This window comes from Macaca thibetana, chromosome 3 (assembly GCF_024542745.1).
Source record: "Macaca thibetana thibetana isolate TM-01 chromosome 3, ASM2454274v1, whole genome shotgun sequence".
Lineage (NCBI taxonomy): Eukaryota > Metazoa > Chordata > Mammalia > Primates > Cercopithecidae > Macaca > Macaca thibetana.
Window position 1 is genome coordinate 66556499 of NC_065580.1, and position 18619 is coordinate 66575117.

At 35.7% G+C, this 18619-nt stretch overlaps 1 protein-coding gene across 4 annotated transcripts in view; it reads left to right on the plus strand.

Annotated features, from left to right (window-relative positions):
* Positions 1-18619, plus strand: part of DMTF1 (cyclin D binding myb like transcription factor 1) — a 44360-nt gene that overhangs the window by 22635 nt on the left and 3106 nt on the right. For all 4 annotated transcript variants that reach the window (XM_050785254.1, XM_050785256.1, XM_050785257.1 and 1 more), the window contains 7 exons: positions 4608-4765; positions 6423-6455; positions 7348-7457; positions 9511-9739; positions 10986-11137; positions 13604-13813; positions 16395-16480. In XM_050785254.1, coding sequence (XP_050641211.1) covers positions 4608-4765; positions 6423-6455; positions 7348-7457; positions 9511-9739; positions 10986-11137; positions 13604-13813; positions 16395-16480 — 978 coding nt within the window. The remainder of the gene's footprint in view (positions 1-4607; positions 4766-6422; positions 6456-7347; positions 7458-9510; positions 9740-10985; positions 11138-13603; positions 13814-16394; positions 16481-18619) is intronic.

The following is an 18619-nucleotide window of genomic DNA, read 5'->3' on the forward strand; positions in this document are numbered from 1 at the left end:
CTACTTTAGTTGCCACCCTAAAGTTTAGTTAAAATGTTAGTAGCCTCTCAACATTTTAAAGTCTTATCTTTTTAAGAAGGCTATATAGTTTAATTTATATTGTGTAAAAGCTTAAGGTATGCATCTTTCTTTGTTTTGTTTTTGTTTTTGTTTTTTCGAGACAGAGTCTTACTCTGTTGCCCAGGCTGGAGTACAGTGGCACAATCTCAGCTCACTGCAACCTCTGTCTCTTGGGCTCCAGCTATTCTCCTGCCTCAGCCTCTTGAGTAGCTGGGATTACAGGCATGCACCACCACGCACGGCTAATTTTTGTATTTTTAGTAGAGACAGGGTTTCACCATGTTGGCCAGGCTGGTCGCAAACTGCTGACCTCAGGTGATCCGCCCATCTCGGCCTCCCAAAGTGTTGGGATTACAGGCATGAGCCACCACGCCCAGCTAAGGTATGCATCTTTGAATGAATTTTTGATGTCATAGTAGTCTTTCCCTTTTAAAAAAAATCAAAAATTTAGTTTATTTTCTTATTCAGGTTTATTTCTTGTTAGCTTAGTACTCTTCATTAAATGTCTTTTGAACACAATATTTTTAAGGCTTTGGATTGTGTTAAGGCATGGATTGCTTTAACAGTGTTTGCTTTTGAAGTCAGTGATCCATTTGGGCAGGCTGGAAACAGGCGAAGAGTGATACAAAGCCTTGTATCATGTGAATGATACATGTGAGTTCTGTACAAGTTTACAGAAAGAAGAGTTTTTAGAGCAGTTATGGAAAATTTTGGAAGAAAAAGGATTTGAGCTGTCTTAAAGAATGGTACTTGGGCTAGAGTAGAATTGGAGGGAACTACATGAATACAAGCTGAAGCAGCAAGAAATCAAAGATCAAAACCAACGCACATTAAATTAACCCCTTTACCTTGAACTGAGATAAATAGCCTCTGGAAAACTGGGCTCTGAAGTCCATGCCAAAGAATTTGAACTTTATCCTATAGCAGATGAGAAGCATTAAAGGGTTTAAGAAAAGCTAGTAGTTTAGTTGAGTAAGGAATTCGTGGGGTAGATCTGTATTCTCAAGGAAATCTTTCCAGAGACTTGCTGACCATTTCTGTAATGGAGTTAGATTCAAATAGTGTTATGTCTGAAATGTAGACCATCAGCATCATTTGGGGAAGGATGGTATACAGTGTTTAACCATTCTCGTTTCGTTTGATATATTGACTGCTTACTTTAAATTTTCCACTCAACACTAATGTAGAAATACAGTGCTGTCTAGATAGAAGGTCCACATTTTAAATTTTAATTTTAACTGCAACTTTCCCAAGCTAAGCTTTTTGAAATACAGAATTTTAAAACTTCTAATTCTTCACTAATAAATGGGATCCTTCCACCATGTTTGTTGTTTTAAGAGAAACAAATACATTGGCCATTGAAAATGAATCCAGAAGTGTATTTAAGTTGTCCACTAGTCACATATGCTTCAGTTAATCCTGGAAAATGCTACCAGTTTAGATAAAGCAGTAATCAGTGCTAAGGAACACTGAACTTTGAGAATTAAGCTAGTTCCTTGTCTAGGGGATTAAAGTAGATCATCTCCGAGGACCCTTCCAAGTTAGTGATTAATGGGCAGGAGTGTGAGTAGGATTTGAGACCTTTTAGAGGACTGTTTCAGTAGACCAACTGATAGTGGCAAAGGACTTAAACTACAGTGGTAGAAATAGAATTGATAGAGAAAGGGCAGATAACCAAGTATCTGCAAGGATGCCTGAACTGAATGTTGGGAAAGAAGGAAAAGGAGTTAGAGCAACTTAAGAGTTTTTATTTTAGGTGATTGGGAGAATGATGATCAGATTGGCAGAAATAGGAAATGTTCAAAAGATTATCTTGAAAAAAGATAATTTGTTCAATTTGGGTTTTTGACCATAGCTTTTGTTATGTGGTGCTCTTCTAAGACTTCTGTAGAGCCAATTTTAAACTTCAGAGAGTTCCAATTAGTTGGATGTCATATGTTTCATATTTGGGTTAAAAGGATAAATGAAAGTAACTTCCACAAGCAAGAAAAAGGGCAAAGAGTGTGGAGGCAGAAGAATCTTTTATCTCACTGTATGGTCATCCTGCAACACAGTGTGCTTGCATGTAGTAGATCAGTAAATATTTAGGTTGAATCACTGGCAAAATTGGAACTGCATAAGTGAAAGAATTTTAGAAAACATTCTGAAATGTAGAAATTTTTTGCTGTGAAGTTTCATACATTCAAAAGTATATAAAATGCATACACTGTGATTTCACCTGTTTTTGAAATATATATAAATAGATTAATTCTGTGGATATTCTGTAACTCATGATTATTTTAATATCCTTACCCTTTTATTTAGGTGTATTTCATTGTGCAAATGTGCAAGTTACCCATTTCACAGTTAATGGTCATTTGGGTTCTTTTAGTTTTTTGCTATTCATTTGTACAAACCTAGTGGGTGTTAATTATGATTTTAATTTGTTTCTCTGATAACATTTTGATATGCTTATTGGCTATTTGTGTTTCTTCTTTGAAATTCCTGTGTCTTTCACCAGTTTTTCTGTGGCGTTAACTGTTTTGTTTAACTTAGACTTTCTTAATGTATGCTGGGTACTAATGGTTTATTGGTCATTTGTATTACAGATACAAAATTGTCCCAATTTAGTGGCCTGTCTTTTCCTTCTCTTTAGGTGTCATTTGATAAAAAATTTTTAACTGCAGTATCAAGTGTATCATCTTTTTTGTTTGTTTTGCATGCATGCTTGCTTAAGAAATCCTTCCCTGCCTCAAGGGCATGAAGACATTCTCACATTATCTTGTAAAAGTTTTATAATTCTGCATTTCATGGCTGTAGGTGTGAGATATAATTTCAGTTGTATCTCTTTCTGTATAGATGTCTAATTCCTAACTTACAGTGTCCATTCTGTTCTAAATCAAGCTGCCACAAATTTGTTTCTAGGTTTTCTAATTTGTTTTCAGGTTCTATTTGTTGATACCTGCACCAGTACAGTGCCATCTTCAGAAGTCCCAATATCCAATGGGGCAAGTCTCTTCATAAATGTCTTAGCTATTCTTGGCCCTTTGCTCTTTTGTTATAAATTTAAAATCAGCTTACAGAGAGTGAAACATTCAAATGGAGTTTTGATTGGATGGCATTGAATTTGTACTTTGATTTGGGGGGAAGTAATATCTTCATAGTATGTCATCTTCCTGTTGAAGAACATGGTATAACTCTTAGTTCCTCCTCAATGTCAGGTTTTATATTTTCCTCCATAAAGGACATTGATAACTTGCCTAAGTTCTGATACTCTTAATTTTGATGCCGTGTGGGAACTTTTAAAAATGTTATGTAAACTTTGAGTAGAAATGCAAATAACTGCATTTTGATTTTGTATCTAGCAACCTTGCTAAAATTAGTTCTTTTTTAAATCACATAATTTTTTTCATAGATTTTTTTGTGTTTCTACCTATATATTACAAGTGATTCCTCTTTTCTAATCTTTATAATTTTGGTTTTTTAAAAAATCTGATTATCAGTGAATCCTAATTTGGTAAGACATACATATATGAATACTGAATTTTATGAATGCTTTTCCCACATCTGTTGAGATTTTACATTTTTTCCATAAATCTGATGTGATTAATTACATTAATAATTTTCCTGAAATTAACACAAACTTGTATTCCTGGGATAAATTCACTTTTCTACCTGGACATACTAATGTTTTTATACATTGCTGGGTTCAGTGTGCTAAAATATTATTAGGAGATCTATGTTAGTGAATGAGTTTGACCTGAAAATTCTTTTCTGAAACTGTCCTCCTCTGGTTTCACTATTAAGATTATGCTAGCCTGACAAAATAAGCAAAGAAATGTACCCACTTTTTTTTTTTAACTTTTGAATAGTTTAAGGACAGGATTATGTGTCTATTTGGTAGGATTTACCTATAAGTCATCTATGTCATGTGGGCCTACTGTTTTTATTGTGGGAAGATTATTTAATAACTGATTAGATTTTCTTGATGGTCTGTGCCTATTTGATTTTCTGTCTCTTCCAGAGTCAGTTTTGGTAAGTTGATGTTTGATGTCTTCTAGGAATTTATTCATTTTACCAAAATTTAAATTTATGACCATAAAATTGTTCATAATGTTACTTTGTTAATGGTCTAATCTCTGCAGCATCTCTACTTAGGCCCCATTTTCCCATTGCTAATATTGTTTGTGTCTTTTTTTTTTTTTTTGGCAGAACTTTAATCATTTCAAATTTTATTAATCTTAATGGATGTTTTCAAAGAACCAATTTCTAAATTAGTTTATCCTTTTGATTCTGGATTCCATTGATTTTGCCCTTGTGATTTGCTTCCTTCTACTTTCTTTAGATCTATTTTTAACCTTTTGTAATTGTAAAAGAGTTGACGGAAATTGAATTTATTGAATTTGATAGTTTATTCTTGGAACATTTAAGTGTCACTTTTTTATCTCTTGCAACACCTTAAAAGTTTATATTTGATTTATTAATGAATTAGTGATATTTTAAAAGCATAGTATATCCATATGCATTTTATCAGAAATCCCTAAATCAAAGAAATGTAACCCATTTAGGCACGCGGAATAAAAGATGCTACAGAAATCATCTTTGAGATGTCAAAAGACGAAAGAAAAGATTTCTACAGGACTATAGCATGGGGTCTGAACCGGCCTTTGTTTGCAGTTTATAGAAGAGTGCTTCGCATGTATGATGACAGAAACCATGTGGGAAAGTATGAAAACTTGTAATGCTGCATGTTTTCATGTAATTAGGGGTAAAATTTGAGGAACTGTCCTTTTTTTTTTAAAAAATAGAATTGTGGTCAAGGTATTAATTGAAGACAGCTATGAATTATTGTTAATATTTTTATCTTCCAGGTCCATGTTGTGAATATGGTGAAACCTTATTAAACCCTCTTTTAGAAATTAGGATCTAATTCACTTTATATAGGTTAGATTTAAGACTTGGCTTACTTAATATGTCAAAGTCTGCTTTGTAGTAAAGTAACATAAAAAGTACAGTACTGATTAAAGATTTAAGAAGTGTGAAAATAACTTGAAATTTATTGGTAACATTTTTCCTATTTGTTTTTAGAATATAGCATTCCTAGGTCAGTGGCCTTTTTTTTTTTTTAAATAAAAGCAGAATGGAAAAGAACTACATTTCTGAAAACAATGCATGGATTTCTGTTTTAGGTAGCATTTATGGGAAGGCATCATTAAGATTCTTCAAATGCAGTGATTGTATATTGTTACTGACATATTTTTAATTTCTCTTTGGAAATTTTAGGTGGCAGTAGTATGGCTTATTAGGTACTGCTGAGCTAATGGTGGAGCTCTTTCTCTAGCTCTTCAGCAGCCTGCTAATGAAAATACATTTGAAAGCTGAAGAGGATTAAATTATGTTTTTGTGACAGTGGAAAAAGAAAAAATTGTAAATGAAGCATAAATGACTTGTTAACTATTCATAAACTTTCCATGCATTACAAATGGTTACAAAGTGAGCAGACTTTCATAGTTATTAAATGGACATTTTTTAAAAGAACATTACATTGGCTGTGTTGAGTACTTGCCTACTGAAATAAAGAGCAAGAGTATGTCAGATGTCCATACCTGGGTAAAGGAAATAAAGATAATTTTAATTTTTTCAGTGCTTTGAGAGAATTTTCTGTAAACTTTTTTTGTTTCTAGATTTTCTTTTTAGCTCTAGTTTACAGTGTCACCCATAAGTTTTTTTGGAATAGTTATGATTTGAGAGTGCCAAAATCCAAGTTTGAAATAAAGGAAGTGTTAGACAACATAGGAGCGAATGTTTGTTTTAAATGTTGATTTTTTTTTCTGGAGAAAATTATACAGTCCTTACCTTTATTATAACTAAAAATATTTACTGTTTTAAAAAAATAAAAATAGAAGTATTTATTTTCAACTTTTTTTTTTTTTTTTTTGGAGACAGTCTCTGTCACCCAGGCTGGAGTACAGTGGCATGATGATCTTGGCTCACTGCAACATCTGCCTCGTGAGTTCAAGCTATTCTCCTGTCTCAGCCACCCTAGTAGCTGGGATTACAGGCGCCCGCCACCACGCCCAGCTAACTTTTCTATTTTTGGTAGAGATGGGGTTTTGCCATGTTGGCCAGGCTGGTCCCAAACTCCTTGCCTCAGGTGATCCGCCTGCTTTGGCCTCCCAAAGTGATGGGATTGTAGGCCTGAGCCACCACACCCTGCCTATTCTCAACTTTTATTAATCCACTTTAAAATGGGTTACTTTGAAAGTATTATCATATGCTAAGTGACTTAACATTCAGCTCCCTAAATGAAATTCTGGTTTTTATTAAGGTTTTTAGCATTCATTGTTTTAATTGATTTTTTAAAAATTTCTCTGAATTTCTAGATATACACCTGAAGAAATTGAGAAGCTCAAGGAGTAAGTTTTAAAGTTTTTTTCATTCTATTTTTTTTTAAAATGTCTTACATCCTTAAAAGTTTTACTTTGAAAATTTCAAGAGGTTTTTGGCAGACTGGTATAATTGAATTCTCCTGTTAAGCATGATTGGCCTTAAAAAGATCACATCAAATCCATACTTGCACAAAATAACCATTCTCATAATGTATAAATCTGGTTTCCTGTTGCCATTCACCAGATGCTTCCTCAGACCACTAATAGGGGTTCCAGAAAAGATTAAGGGGCCATTTTTGGTGGCCTGAAGACTAAATTTGGGGAATTTATATACCAGGATCAAAACCAGGGTTGTGCTACATGGCTCAGTTTAGAATGGTGACTTGGCAAATGTTTCAGTGAATATCTGGGCTGACTCAACTTTGCAAAGACTATTGAATCTCAGGAAATAGAATTTTGCTTTATTGAGTTAGGCCTTAACGTATGGTTTAATGAATTGTATGGATCATGAAAAAATTTGAAGGTAGATTCTGTTTATAATCTGTTAAAAGCCTGTGAAACTTTTTTAGATGTCTAAAGAAGAGTTTGTTGGGTATATGCTCAAAAGGGAAAGTCTGGGGCTTGCCTGGGAGATTGTGTCAGTAACCTGAGGGGAAATTGGTCTTTTTTGAACACATATCCAAGTTACTTATTTCTTCTCTGACCCAGGAAAAAGGCAATTGCTGCCTGTTTTTTTTTCACCCACAGACAACTGTGGACCCCAAAAAAAGGCCACACTTTCAAACTTTGGCTCTCAAAGTATTGCTGCCCACAACTTCCAAACCAGTCAAATGGGAAGAAGAAGAATGAAGAATAAATGATGAAATTAAAAGGGAGAAAACAATTGAACCAAATGCTGATTGGCAGACTCTTGTTTTAGGCTCCGGATAAAGCATGGCAATGACTGGGCAACAATAGGGGCGGCGCTAGGAAGAAGTGCATCTTCTGTCAAAGATCGGTGCCGACTGATGAAGGATACTTGCAACACAGGTACTGTGACTGCTCCTGGTAGCGTTTTCTTATCACCACTTAAGCCTCCTCCTGCCCCTTAGGATACTGTCTTTTCTTTGTTCTGGGGGAGCGATTTAGATCATTCACCTTAGTTCAGACTTTATTTTCTAGTCTTCTTTTACTTGAGCTTATTAGATACATCAAACTAATCTTTTACTTTGTTTTTGTAAAAGGTAACATTGTCTTCAGGGACACAACATCACTTTAGTGTCAAGATGATTCGGATCTGACATGTTTCAGTTTTGTAGCAATTTCAATACTTCCCCAGTTGAGAAAGTATTTTGAAGACATATATGCAGCAAGTAATTTTAATTTAGGCCCATCTAACTGTTGAATTTACATTAGCAACAGCTAATCAGTGAGTGTTTATGAAAAACTTTAGTCACAGGTAAGTCCCAAATTAGGAAGAAGCTGTGTTCCAAAGATTTGTACGTATTTTGCTTATTTTAAACTCAAATTATATTTTTCCATAGAAAAAATTTATGATTGGTGTTTCAGTCCCCTGGCAAGACCACAAATGCCTCTTAATGCATACAAATGTCCTAGTCATATTGTTAAACCTAATCTTTGCGACCAACAACGTATTTAGGCTCCGCCATTAACTGTCATTTAACCTTTCTGAGCCTCACTTCCCTCTGTAAAATAAAGAGATTAGAGTAGATGGTCTCATAGTGCCCTTTCAGCCATAATGTTCTCTGAAGCATCCGTAATCCATGCCCACTGTTTCAATTAAAAAAAAAAAAAAAAGTTCTGAAGTTTAGCTTTAGCTTCTAGGGCATATACATTTTGTCCTTAACCCCTTGCTCTACTAAAATGAAATCAGAACTGTTACCTGCAGAGCAGTGAGAACATACGTCCTACCAGCTTTGTCATTCTGTGACATGGCTAGTTTAATGAAAGAAGCGGGGCTGTAAGCTTTAGATTTAGAATAGGATCTCAGAGGTTCATGTAAGATGCTGTGAGTACAGAACCACTTTTGGTAACATAATTTGGAAGGACACAGTGGCATTTCCTGATTGCCAGCCTGAGGGATTGATAGATCTGCCTGTTTCCTTCTCATGTTGTGACATACAGCTGCTGTTGAGGCCACGCCATGAAACAGCACAGTCTCAAAGTGGTCCCATCCTTTAACACCATGCTAGAATAGAAGAGTAGGACTTCATCTTGAATCCATCCAGAGTATTCATAACTGTGCTTAGCATATAATGAAAATTCAATAAACATTTGCTGGATGAATGGAATGCCAAAGCAAGCACAGTCTTTTTGAAATTTTCTAGAGGTTTTTAGCTAGTAATAACAAAACAGAAACAGAGGTAAAGAAGATGAAAAAAAATGGTTCTCTTTTATGTTCCCTGTGTTTCTGCTCTAGCACCATAAGAAAAAGACTGAGAGGAACATTTGGGATTATCTATTAGTGGGTTTATGGGTTGAGAAAACACAGGAATAAAAATAAATATAAATACTTGTATCAGACTTTACTAACATTTCATCACAGTAGCTTGGAGTTGGGATAGTGGGGAAACAAGATGGTAGAAACCTAGTTTTTACTAAAATAGGTTGAGCCCATTGGTGTTATTTCCCTAGTGTCTCATCATTCATTCCTATAAGTAATGGCCTCTTGAACTTACTCTACTTTTGCAGAGCAGGGAATCTTAGGTGAGAGTAAGAAAAAAAGCATGCCATTTCTTGTCTGTCAGCCATTGATGAAGGTCTTCCCACTTCACGATTTATAAAGGACTTAGTGTAACTTGAGAATACATCCTTCTTTGTAGTTATGTTTTGGGTGGTTTTTCTTTTCATAATTGGTGAGTGCTTTCCATAGGATTCTTCAGTTTCTTTTCTACTGAGACCCTCTCTGAGCTAGTAAAATGAAACTGTCTTAGTGGGTATATATGGTTTTCCACCAGAGGGTCATTCAGAAACAAACTCTTAGTACTACTGCATACTTCCCATCGGTCCTTGTAAATACAGGGCTGAATCAGATTTGTAAAAGAAGTTAGCAGTGGTAGTCTGGATGATTTCCTTCTTTCAGGGAAGTGGACAGAAGAAGAAGAAAAGAGACTCGCAGAAGTGGTTCATGAGTTGACAAGCACTGAGCCAGGTGACATAGTCACACAGGGTGTATCTTGGGCAGCAGTGGCTGAACGAGTGGGTACCCGCTCAGAAAAGCAATGTCGTTCTAAATGGCTCAACTACCTGAATTGGAAACAGAGTGGAGGTACTGAATGGACCAAGGAAGATGAAATCAATCTCATCCTCAGGTTTGTGTCCTGAATCTTGTAATGACAAAAACCACTTAATTGCTGTGGATGTCTTGATAGACTTGCCTCTTTTGGTTTCCCTAGATGCCTAGTGTCTGAAAAGTATCCTTTCCATAGAGCACTACTGTTTAACATCTTACGTATTCCATATTGAGCTCTTTTTTTGTTTTGTTTTGTGTTCCTTTTCTTTTAGTGGATTTAGTGCTCGTGCAAAGTACCAGATTGAAGGCGTGGAGACTGAAGTCCTCTCTATATCCACAGAACAGGTATGGCACAGGCAGAGGCAGTGCAGCTTTTCCACTGTCCCACCAATGTGCCTCAGTCCTATAAGGGGAACACGTTTAGGATAAGATGGCTGTTCAGTCTCCATGCCCTTCAATTCTTGGCTACTGTGCTAAGATTTCCAAGAAGGGGGCCCAGTCTGTAGTTACCTCCACACCTTCAAAGTAGACCAAATCAAACACATCCGTTTCATACAAATTCGAAAAATCTTTAAGATATCATAATCCCAGCTTTTTTTAAAAAGTAGTTGGTTTAACCATTAAGACTCATTAACTAAAATAAAATGGGCAAAAATACTAGCAAGAAATAGCAAGAAATAGTTTAAGACTCTGAAGTAATAGAGACTGTCACCATGGCTACTCCCTACTGAAAATCAAATCACAACAAAGCTAGAAAATGAACAGATTTTTTTGAACCTCAAATTTTGTTGTACTAGTGTGTTGGTTTTTGATTGCAGCTACTGTTTTTGTGTTATTTTGTTTTGGATTTTGTGGGGGTTTTTGTTTATTTTTTAGACTGGATTTTTTTTTTCTTCAACTAGTCATCTTTATAAATAGCTCATTTCTAAATATTTTTGCTTAACAGTGGAAACACTCAGATCCAGGAAGTAAATGACTTAGTAAATGCCACACTATGAAACACTGCAGAACACTATACAACTAAATCTGTTCCTTTACCCTACCCCTTTTCCTTCACAGTGCCTCACCTGGTTCTAACCATTTATGGTTTAGCCCATTGGTTGTACCTTTAACTAAAGGCTGTTGCTGTTGGTATTTCTTAGCTGTTAGCTCTGAAAGCAGATTCTGCACTCCTGGAGTCCTTTCCCGTGCAACTTAACAATAGCATCTCATTGGCGTAACCTGCCATTCCCTTTATTTGCCAGCGTAATCACCTGTAGTCAGAGGAGGGGTTCTTATAGAGAAATTAATGTAATGTCTAACAGATGCTTATTTTGTAACTGTAGGATAGCAGAACTTGATGTAGCTGATGAAAATGACATTAACTGGGATCTGTTAGCTGAGGGATGGAGTAGTGTCCGTTCACCACAATGGCTACGAAGTAAATGGTGGACCATCAAAAGGCAAATTGCAAACCATAAGGATGTTTCGTTCCCTGGTAATGTATTACTTGCTTTTTAAGCTCCTCCCCTTTTCTTGCCATATTTACTCCTTAGGAGTGAGAGGTTAGAAGTTCTCTGCCCCAGCTAAAGAGAGATCATAGCATATTTCTACTTACACTTCTGCCCTGTTTCTCTCAATAATTGTTTTCGCCGGGCGCGGTGGCTCAAGCCTGTAATCCCAGCACTTTGGGAGGCCGAGACGGGCGGATCACGAGGTCAGGAGATCGAGACCATCCTGGCTAACACAGTGAAACCCCGTCTCTACTAAAAAATACAAAAAAACTTAGCCGGGCGAGGTGGCAGGCGCCTGTAGTCCCAGCTACTCGGGAGGCTGAGGCAGGAGAATGGCGTGAACCCGGGAGGCGGAGCTTGCAGTGAGCTGAGACCCGGCCACTGCACTCCAGCCTGGGTGACAGAGCGAGACTCCGTCTCAAAAAAAAAAAAAAAAAAAAAAAAAAAAAAAATAATAATAATTGTTTTCTTCCCCAGAGAAGAATTACTACTGTTTGTAATTCCTAAAGCCCCTAAAATGAAAATGTACACACTTATACTCATTCTTGTTCTTCTATGTAAACTATCAGGAGGAAATAAAATCTGCATATACAGTCATGCCACATACGATTTAATTTTTATGTTTTTAGAGACAGGGTCTAGCTCTTACCCAGGCTGATGTGCAGTGGTGTGATCATAGCTCACTGTAACCTCAAACCTGTGGACTCAAGTGATCCTCCCACCTCAGCCTCCTGAATAGCTATGATTATAGGCACATGCCACCATGCCCAGCTAATTTTTTTTTTTGTAGAGATGCGGTCTTCCCATGTTACCCAGGTTGGTCTCCAACTCCTGGGCTCAAGTGATCTTCCCAGCTTGGCTTCCCAATGTGCTGGGATTACCTGCATGAGCCAGCATAGCTGGCCACTTATAACCTTTCAGTCAACAACAGATGTCATACATAGTATTGGTCTCACAATATTAAAATACTGTATTTTTACTTTTTTTCTGTTTAGATACACAAAGATTTACCATTGTGTTACAATTGCCTACAGTATTTGGTACAGTAACATGCTGTAAGGGTTTGTAGCCTAGAAGCAATAGACTATATAGGTCCTTTAGCCTAGGTGTGTACTAGGCTGTACCATCTAGGTTTGTGTAAGTACACTGATGATTCCATGACAGAATCACCTAATGGCTCATTTCTCAGAACGTATACCCATCCTTAAGTGATTGATGACTATATTTTTATTTTATACAAAGATATACTTCTGAAAACCTAAGTTTAAGTCAACTTTTGTGAGTTGTGTAATTTCAAATAACTAGGCGTGTTAGAGAAATTCTGTTATAATTTTGTAGAACAACAGCTCTGTAATTTTCTAATTTTATTATATAAATCTAGGTATCTTAAATTGGGTTTGCTTAAAGTGAAGCATAGCATACTTTTCGTTGCCTGTTTTGCATTTAGGTACTAAATTGAGTTGTGCGGTCTGTTTAATTTAGGTTATTAAATTTATTCCCCTTATTGTAACACTCAACTTCCATTGTTCCAAAGGAAAATTTAATGCTGAGGAACTTTGGCTTGATGAAAATGTGGTTTTTTAAAATTAAATACCCAGGTGTAGGTCAGGTATGGTGGCTCATGCCTATAATCCCAGTACTGTGGGAGGCTGAGGCAGGAGGATCACTTGAGGCTGGAAGTTTGAGACCAACCTGGGCAACATAGCAAGACCCCATTACTACAGAAAAATAAAAACCAATTAGCCAGGCATGGTGGGCATGTGCTTGTAGTCCAGCTATTGGGGAGCAAGAGCCTGAGGCAGGATGGCTTGAGCCCAGGGGTTCGAGGCTGCAATGAGCTGTGATCATGCCACTCCAGCCTGAGCAACAGAGCAAGACCTTGTCTTAAAAAAAAAAAAAAAAAAATTCAGTTACAGAGAATAAGCGTATTTTATGAATAGAGCAAAACAAAGTCTAGAATGGGCTTCCCTGTGCAGGAATACCATATTACTGTTTGGAAAAGATCAGTTGCTACCTCTAGACCAACAGTCAAGGGCCCTTCAGCTCTGGGGGGAAAAATAATACACTATTCGTTTAAAAAATGAAAATAAGCTGTTTAGCATTGCTAATATTCTTCCTAAATAATAATTCTATCAAGACACCCTAGGAATAGAAAATGTTCGTTTTCATGTTCTTTGTAATGTCTACCTTTTTAATTTTTTTAACATTATACATCTTAGATGGCAAGAATAACAATATTAAGAATTAAAATTTGTTACGATGGATAATGTTTATAAAAATCTCAGGATATGTTGTTTTTTAAAATGTCTTATTTTTATAAGCTCTCACATCCAGTGTGCAATTATTTATTCCAAATACTTTCCCTCCTTACCTCCCCCCACCTCCCTTGCTGCTTAGATGGTGGTCTGTCGGAGAATCAATGTTCTTTTTGTCTACCCATCTCCCTTCAGTCTTAATAAAAGGTCTTAAACAGTTACATGAGAACCAAAAAAACAACCCAACGCTTTTGGAGAATAAATCAGGATCTGGAGTTCCAAACAGTAATACCAATTCCAGTGTACAGCATGTTCAGATAAGAGTTGCCCGCTTGGAAGATAATACAGCCATCTCTTCTAGCCCCATGGCAGCACTGCAGATTCCAGTCCAGATCACCCATGTTTGTAAGTGTTTGATCTTCAAGATTCCCGCTATTTGATCTATATGATTTAGTTAATGGCTCTGATGTCTTTTGGTCTTCTAGAATGTTAATAGAAATTTACCCAAGTAGGTGAACTGAAGGACATCCAAAAATGTTTTGTTTAGTTCAGTTAATATTTGCACACTGAATGTGTGACAGGAAGGATGTATAAGCAGTTGCCCAACCATTATAAACCATTTGAAACCATCTTAATTTCTAGATTTTGTAATTAATGACTTAATAGAAATTATTAAAAATAGAAATTAGAATGAATGATAGAAAATAGCTAAAAAGCAGTCAGTCAAGCAAAGAAATAGAATTTACCAACTTGTGTGTCATGTGTAGTAATTTCACCAGAAGACATATCAATTGGGGATTGATTTGAGGTCGTTTGGTAAAGAAGTGAGTTTTGGCAAGGTTGAGAATGATTTTCTTCAGGGAGTAAAGGGCCAGTTTCCTATGGGCAACTGTTTTTTGACAGTTTTGTGCTTAATGAGATTATGGAAACCTAGCCGTTGTTAGAGTGAGAACTTTTTTTTTCTTTAGATCTAAGTCAAATTGATCTTTATCCCTTCCCGTCAGTCTCAAATTATAGTGACAAAAAAAAAAGAATGAGGATGAAATTCTCAGAACCATATTCTTCACTCGTCTTTTTTGTTTTTGGTCTACATGATGCTATCTGCATTTGAAAAGATAACCAAGAGTATTCCAATCATTATGTTATTCTCAACCAGGTGATTTATTGGCATTTTGAGCAACAGGTTTTTGCAGACTCCTTCACATTGCAGGATATTCAGTGTCCTTTGATCTTGCCCACAGAATGTTAGTAGTATATGCCAGTCATCATGAGAAACAGAAACACCCTGCATATTTCTAAATATACCATTATGATTCCCTTGTTGAGAATCACAGAATCACATATTGGTGTTTAACACCATGTATCTATGTGCATTGACTGTCAAAGTTACCTTAGAGACATTTAAACTAATCATACCTTATTCTTAAAGTCCTAATCTGAATTTGGTTATCAGTGTAATCAAGAATGAAGGATTTCTTTTTGTTTTTGTTTCAGTCTGAGGATTGCAAAGCAACTGAAATTACTAGTCCAAGTAAATATGAGAGTTGCTATTGGTTATAAATTGATTGGGCATGTTAGTTTTTCTTGGCTATTGAGTTGACGGTACCCATTGGGAAGACAAACATTTTATAAATGATACCTTAATATTGATAGCAGCATTTTAAAATAGTATTTAGAATTTTCTCAAGTGTTCTACAATCCACCTATTACTTGTAGCATTCTAACTAAAATCTCGTTTTCGTTTTTTAGGTTAGGGAACAGGGATCAGCAAATTTCTTTATGTAATGAGCCAGAGACAGTAAATATTTTAGGCTTTGCAGGCTACATAGGTTTCTGAGGGATAGTCTTTGTTTTGCTTTTAAACAACCCTTTGAAAATGTAAAAACCATATTAGCCTTAGGCTACATTTGTCCCTGATAGTAGTTTGCTAACATTGATTTAGCTTATCTGGAACCCCTTCAAATTATTATAGCTGTGATCTCAAGGATCCATCAAATAGTAAGATGAATAATATGAATCAAGTGCATTTCTGTTGGTAAGGGCAATAGATTCCTTTTAAATAGCTGAGAAGTGTTACAGTCAGAATTTAATAAACATTACACATTAAAAGTCAATTCCAAGCCATATTTCACATAATTTGCCTATAGGTATGACTGCAAGCACCAAAAAAGATGACATTGCTAGTATGTTCTATTTAACCTTGAGCAGATGTTGATCAAGTCTGATCCTCAGTTGACACACATGTAAAGAGATTATACTGTCTGATCTTTATTCAGTCTCCCAAATGTGGTCTTCTGAAATAATGCTGTCTTAACATTTATTTGTGTTTAAAAGCACTTTTGATCCTCACAACCGTATGAGGTAGGCAGGACAGGTAAAAATATCTGAACATTAGTTTATAAAGTAAGTTATTTACTCAGGTTTATATTGCTAGGAAGTGATTAAAGCCTAGTATTTTTGGACTACCAGTCCAGACATCCATACTGCTCACCCAGATGTACAAGAAAATTAGTTTTTACCAAGTTCCTGTGTTTTTGCAGGTTGGTCTTAGTGTGTTCCTCTTACTTCCTACCATTAGAAACATTTAATCATGTATACCAAGGGTTAGCAAACCTTTTCTATAAAGGAAGAGATATAGTAAATATTTTAGGCTTTATTGACCTTCTGGTGTCTGTCACAGGTACTCAACTCTGTTGTAGTACTAAAGTAACCACAGAAAATATATAAACCAATAGGTGTGGCTGTGTTCCAGTAAACTGTATTTACAAAAACTGGCAATCAGCTGGATTTGTTTGTGGACCATAGTTAGCCCACCCCTGTACTATATGCCATCCCAGACAAATTGAATTCATTATCTCTCATGAGAAATGTAAGTGATTTCAGGTCTACAGGCAAATTATTCAATATTAAATTACCTTTATGATAATTGAGTACACTAGAGAAACTTAAATTTACAAAACATTTATTGTTGTCCTTATTACCACAGCTTCAACAGACTCTCCTGCTGCTACTGTTGACTCAGAAACAATAACACTAAACAGTGGAACACTACAGACATTTGAGATTCTTCCAGTGAGTAACGCTTCATATATATTGGCCATTTTTATGCATAAGATCAATTGGTATCACTTTTATAAATCATATAAGCAAATGAAATACAAAAGTCAGAGCCCAAATGAATGGTAGACTAAATCGGACTTCCACTTTTATAATTTTAATCAGCTTTTCTCTCATCTGTATATAAACCAAAATGTTATATATATGAAAATGACAGTGCTAATAAGTATATACATACTGTGGACTTGTACTGAGTTATAATTTATAACCAAAAAGTTCATATTGGTTATTTGAGAAAGTTTGTGGACAAACTAATCATGAGAAATTTAACAACATTCATTCAGTAAACACTGTACTAGCCACTGGGGATACAAAATTTCAAAGTCCCAGTGCTAAGTGGTTTAGCTGCTTTAGAAAGGTAGCTTTAGCTGCTTTGGAAAGGTAGCTGGTTTTTAGCTTCTGAAGAGGTTAAGCAGAGTTATCAAAGGATCCACCTAAGAGAAATGAAAATATCTGTCCAGTAAAAACTTGTACATGAATATTCATGGCATTAAACAACCAAAATGTCTAGCAACAGAAAAATGGATAAAATGTACAATTGCCATGCAAATATTACTCAGCAACGAAATACTGAAACACAGTACAACACAGATGAACCTTGAAAAATAAGCTAAGTGAAAGAAACCAGACAACACAAGATACCACATAGTACTTGGCTCCCCTTTATTTGAAATGTCCAAAATAGGCAAATTTGTAGATCAAAAAGTAGATCAGTGGTTTCCTGCAGCTGAAAGTGTAGGTTGAAAGTGGAGCATGACTGAATGCCCTTTCTAAAACAAACCTATAATTCATATTTCCTTAAGAAAAATTTTATTAAATCAAGATTTACTGTGAAGAACACAGGGTTATTAGTGCGAGAGTTTATTCATCCTCTCCCCAGCCAAATCCCAAGAGGATGGCCACCTTTGGAACTTTTACTGGCAGCTTACTTAACCTAAGTCAGTCTCCTAATCCAGTGGTCTCTGAAATGGGGATGTGTAAGACAACCATTTGACACAGGTAGAAAACTTTCACCTTTTTAAGCCCATTCCCCTGGTAAACAATATATATACACACCTACATATCTGAGGTATGTGTTCAGGTTTTTAACTTATGGGGTCACCATATTTAGGCTTTCCCTTATTAACAGGATAATAGTACTCCAGCTTCAAAAAATTGTCAAAATTAAATGTAGTTAAATATATTAAATAAAACAAATATATGCATGTACATATAAAGTATTTAAAATAATGCCTCACCATATGTGATTAATATAGAAGAGAAATTGAGTCCTCACAGAGTTCCAGGCACTTTCATAATCATTTCTAATCCCAAACACTTTCCATGAGAAGTAGCTACCATCTCCACTTTAGCAATAAGGAAAACTATATTTGGGGATTTAGTACCCAGGAGAGTTGTTTTAGCTCAGTCCACAAGACTGAAAAACAGGCTACATGATTTTAACCCCCAGACCTATTTTAAGTGCAAGTACTTTTTTAGAATATTAAGATAAACCTAAATCACATTTTTTATATAGAAGCTTATGGTCGTGAAAAGTTTATTGGTCAATAATTTCATTATACTTCCTTTAAAAATTTCAAAAGAAAATGTATTATTTAATAGTTAACTAGCTTTTTCAGATAAACATCTTTTTCCTTCAGCAAAACATTGCTAATTACTATTTTACAGAAAGGGACAGGGTACAGAAAAATTTCCCAAAAGTATACGGTGAAAAAGTGTTCAAGTAAACACTGCTGTTGTGCCTTTTTTTTTTTTTTTTTAAACTGGGGGACTGCCAGTTTTTACGTGCTACAAAGAAAGGAAAAAGAGGGGTGATTGGGTGTCGTGGGTTACTGCACTGGAAACAGTGGCTCATACAACTGTCTTGGTGCCCTGAAACAAATAGCTGAGACCAGACCATAGAAGTACACAGGAGCAAAGAGCAGCCTCTTAAACCTTCAGGCTAGGTAATGACTTGAGACAATTATGCCCTACATTGTATTACTTGTTCGCAGCTTCACAATGGGTAAGTATATTTGTGTCTAGTAAACTAAACTCAGTCCCTGTTTTTGTATATAAAAGTAGACTTAATCATTGTTAAATTATCTTATTTTT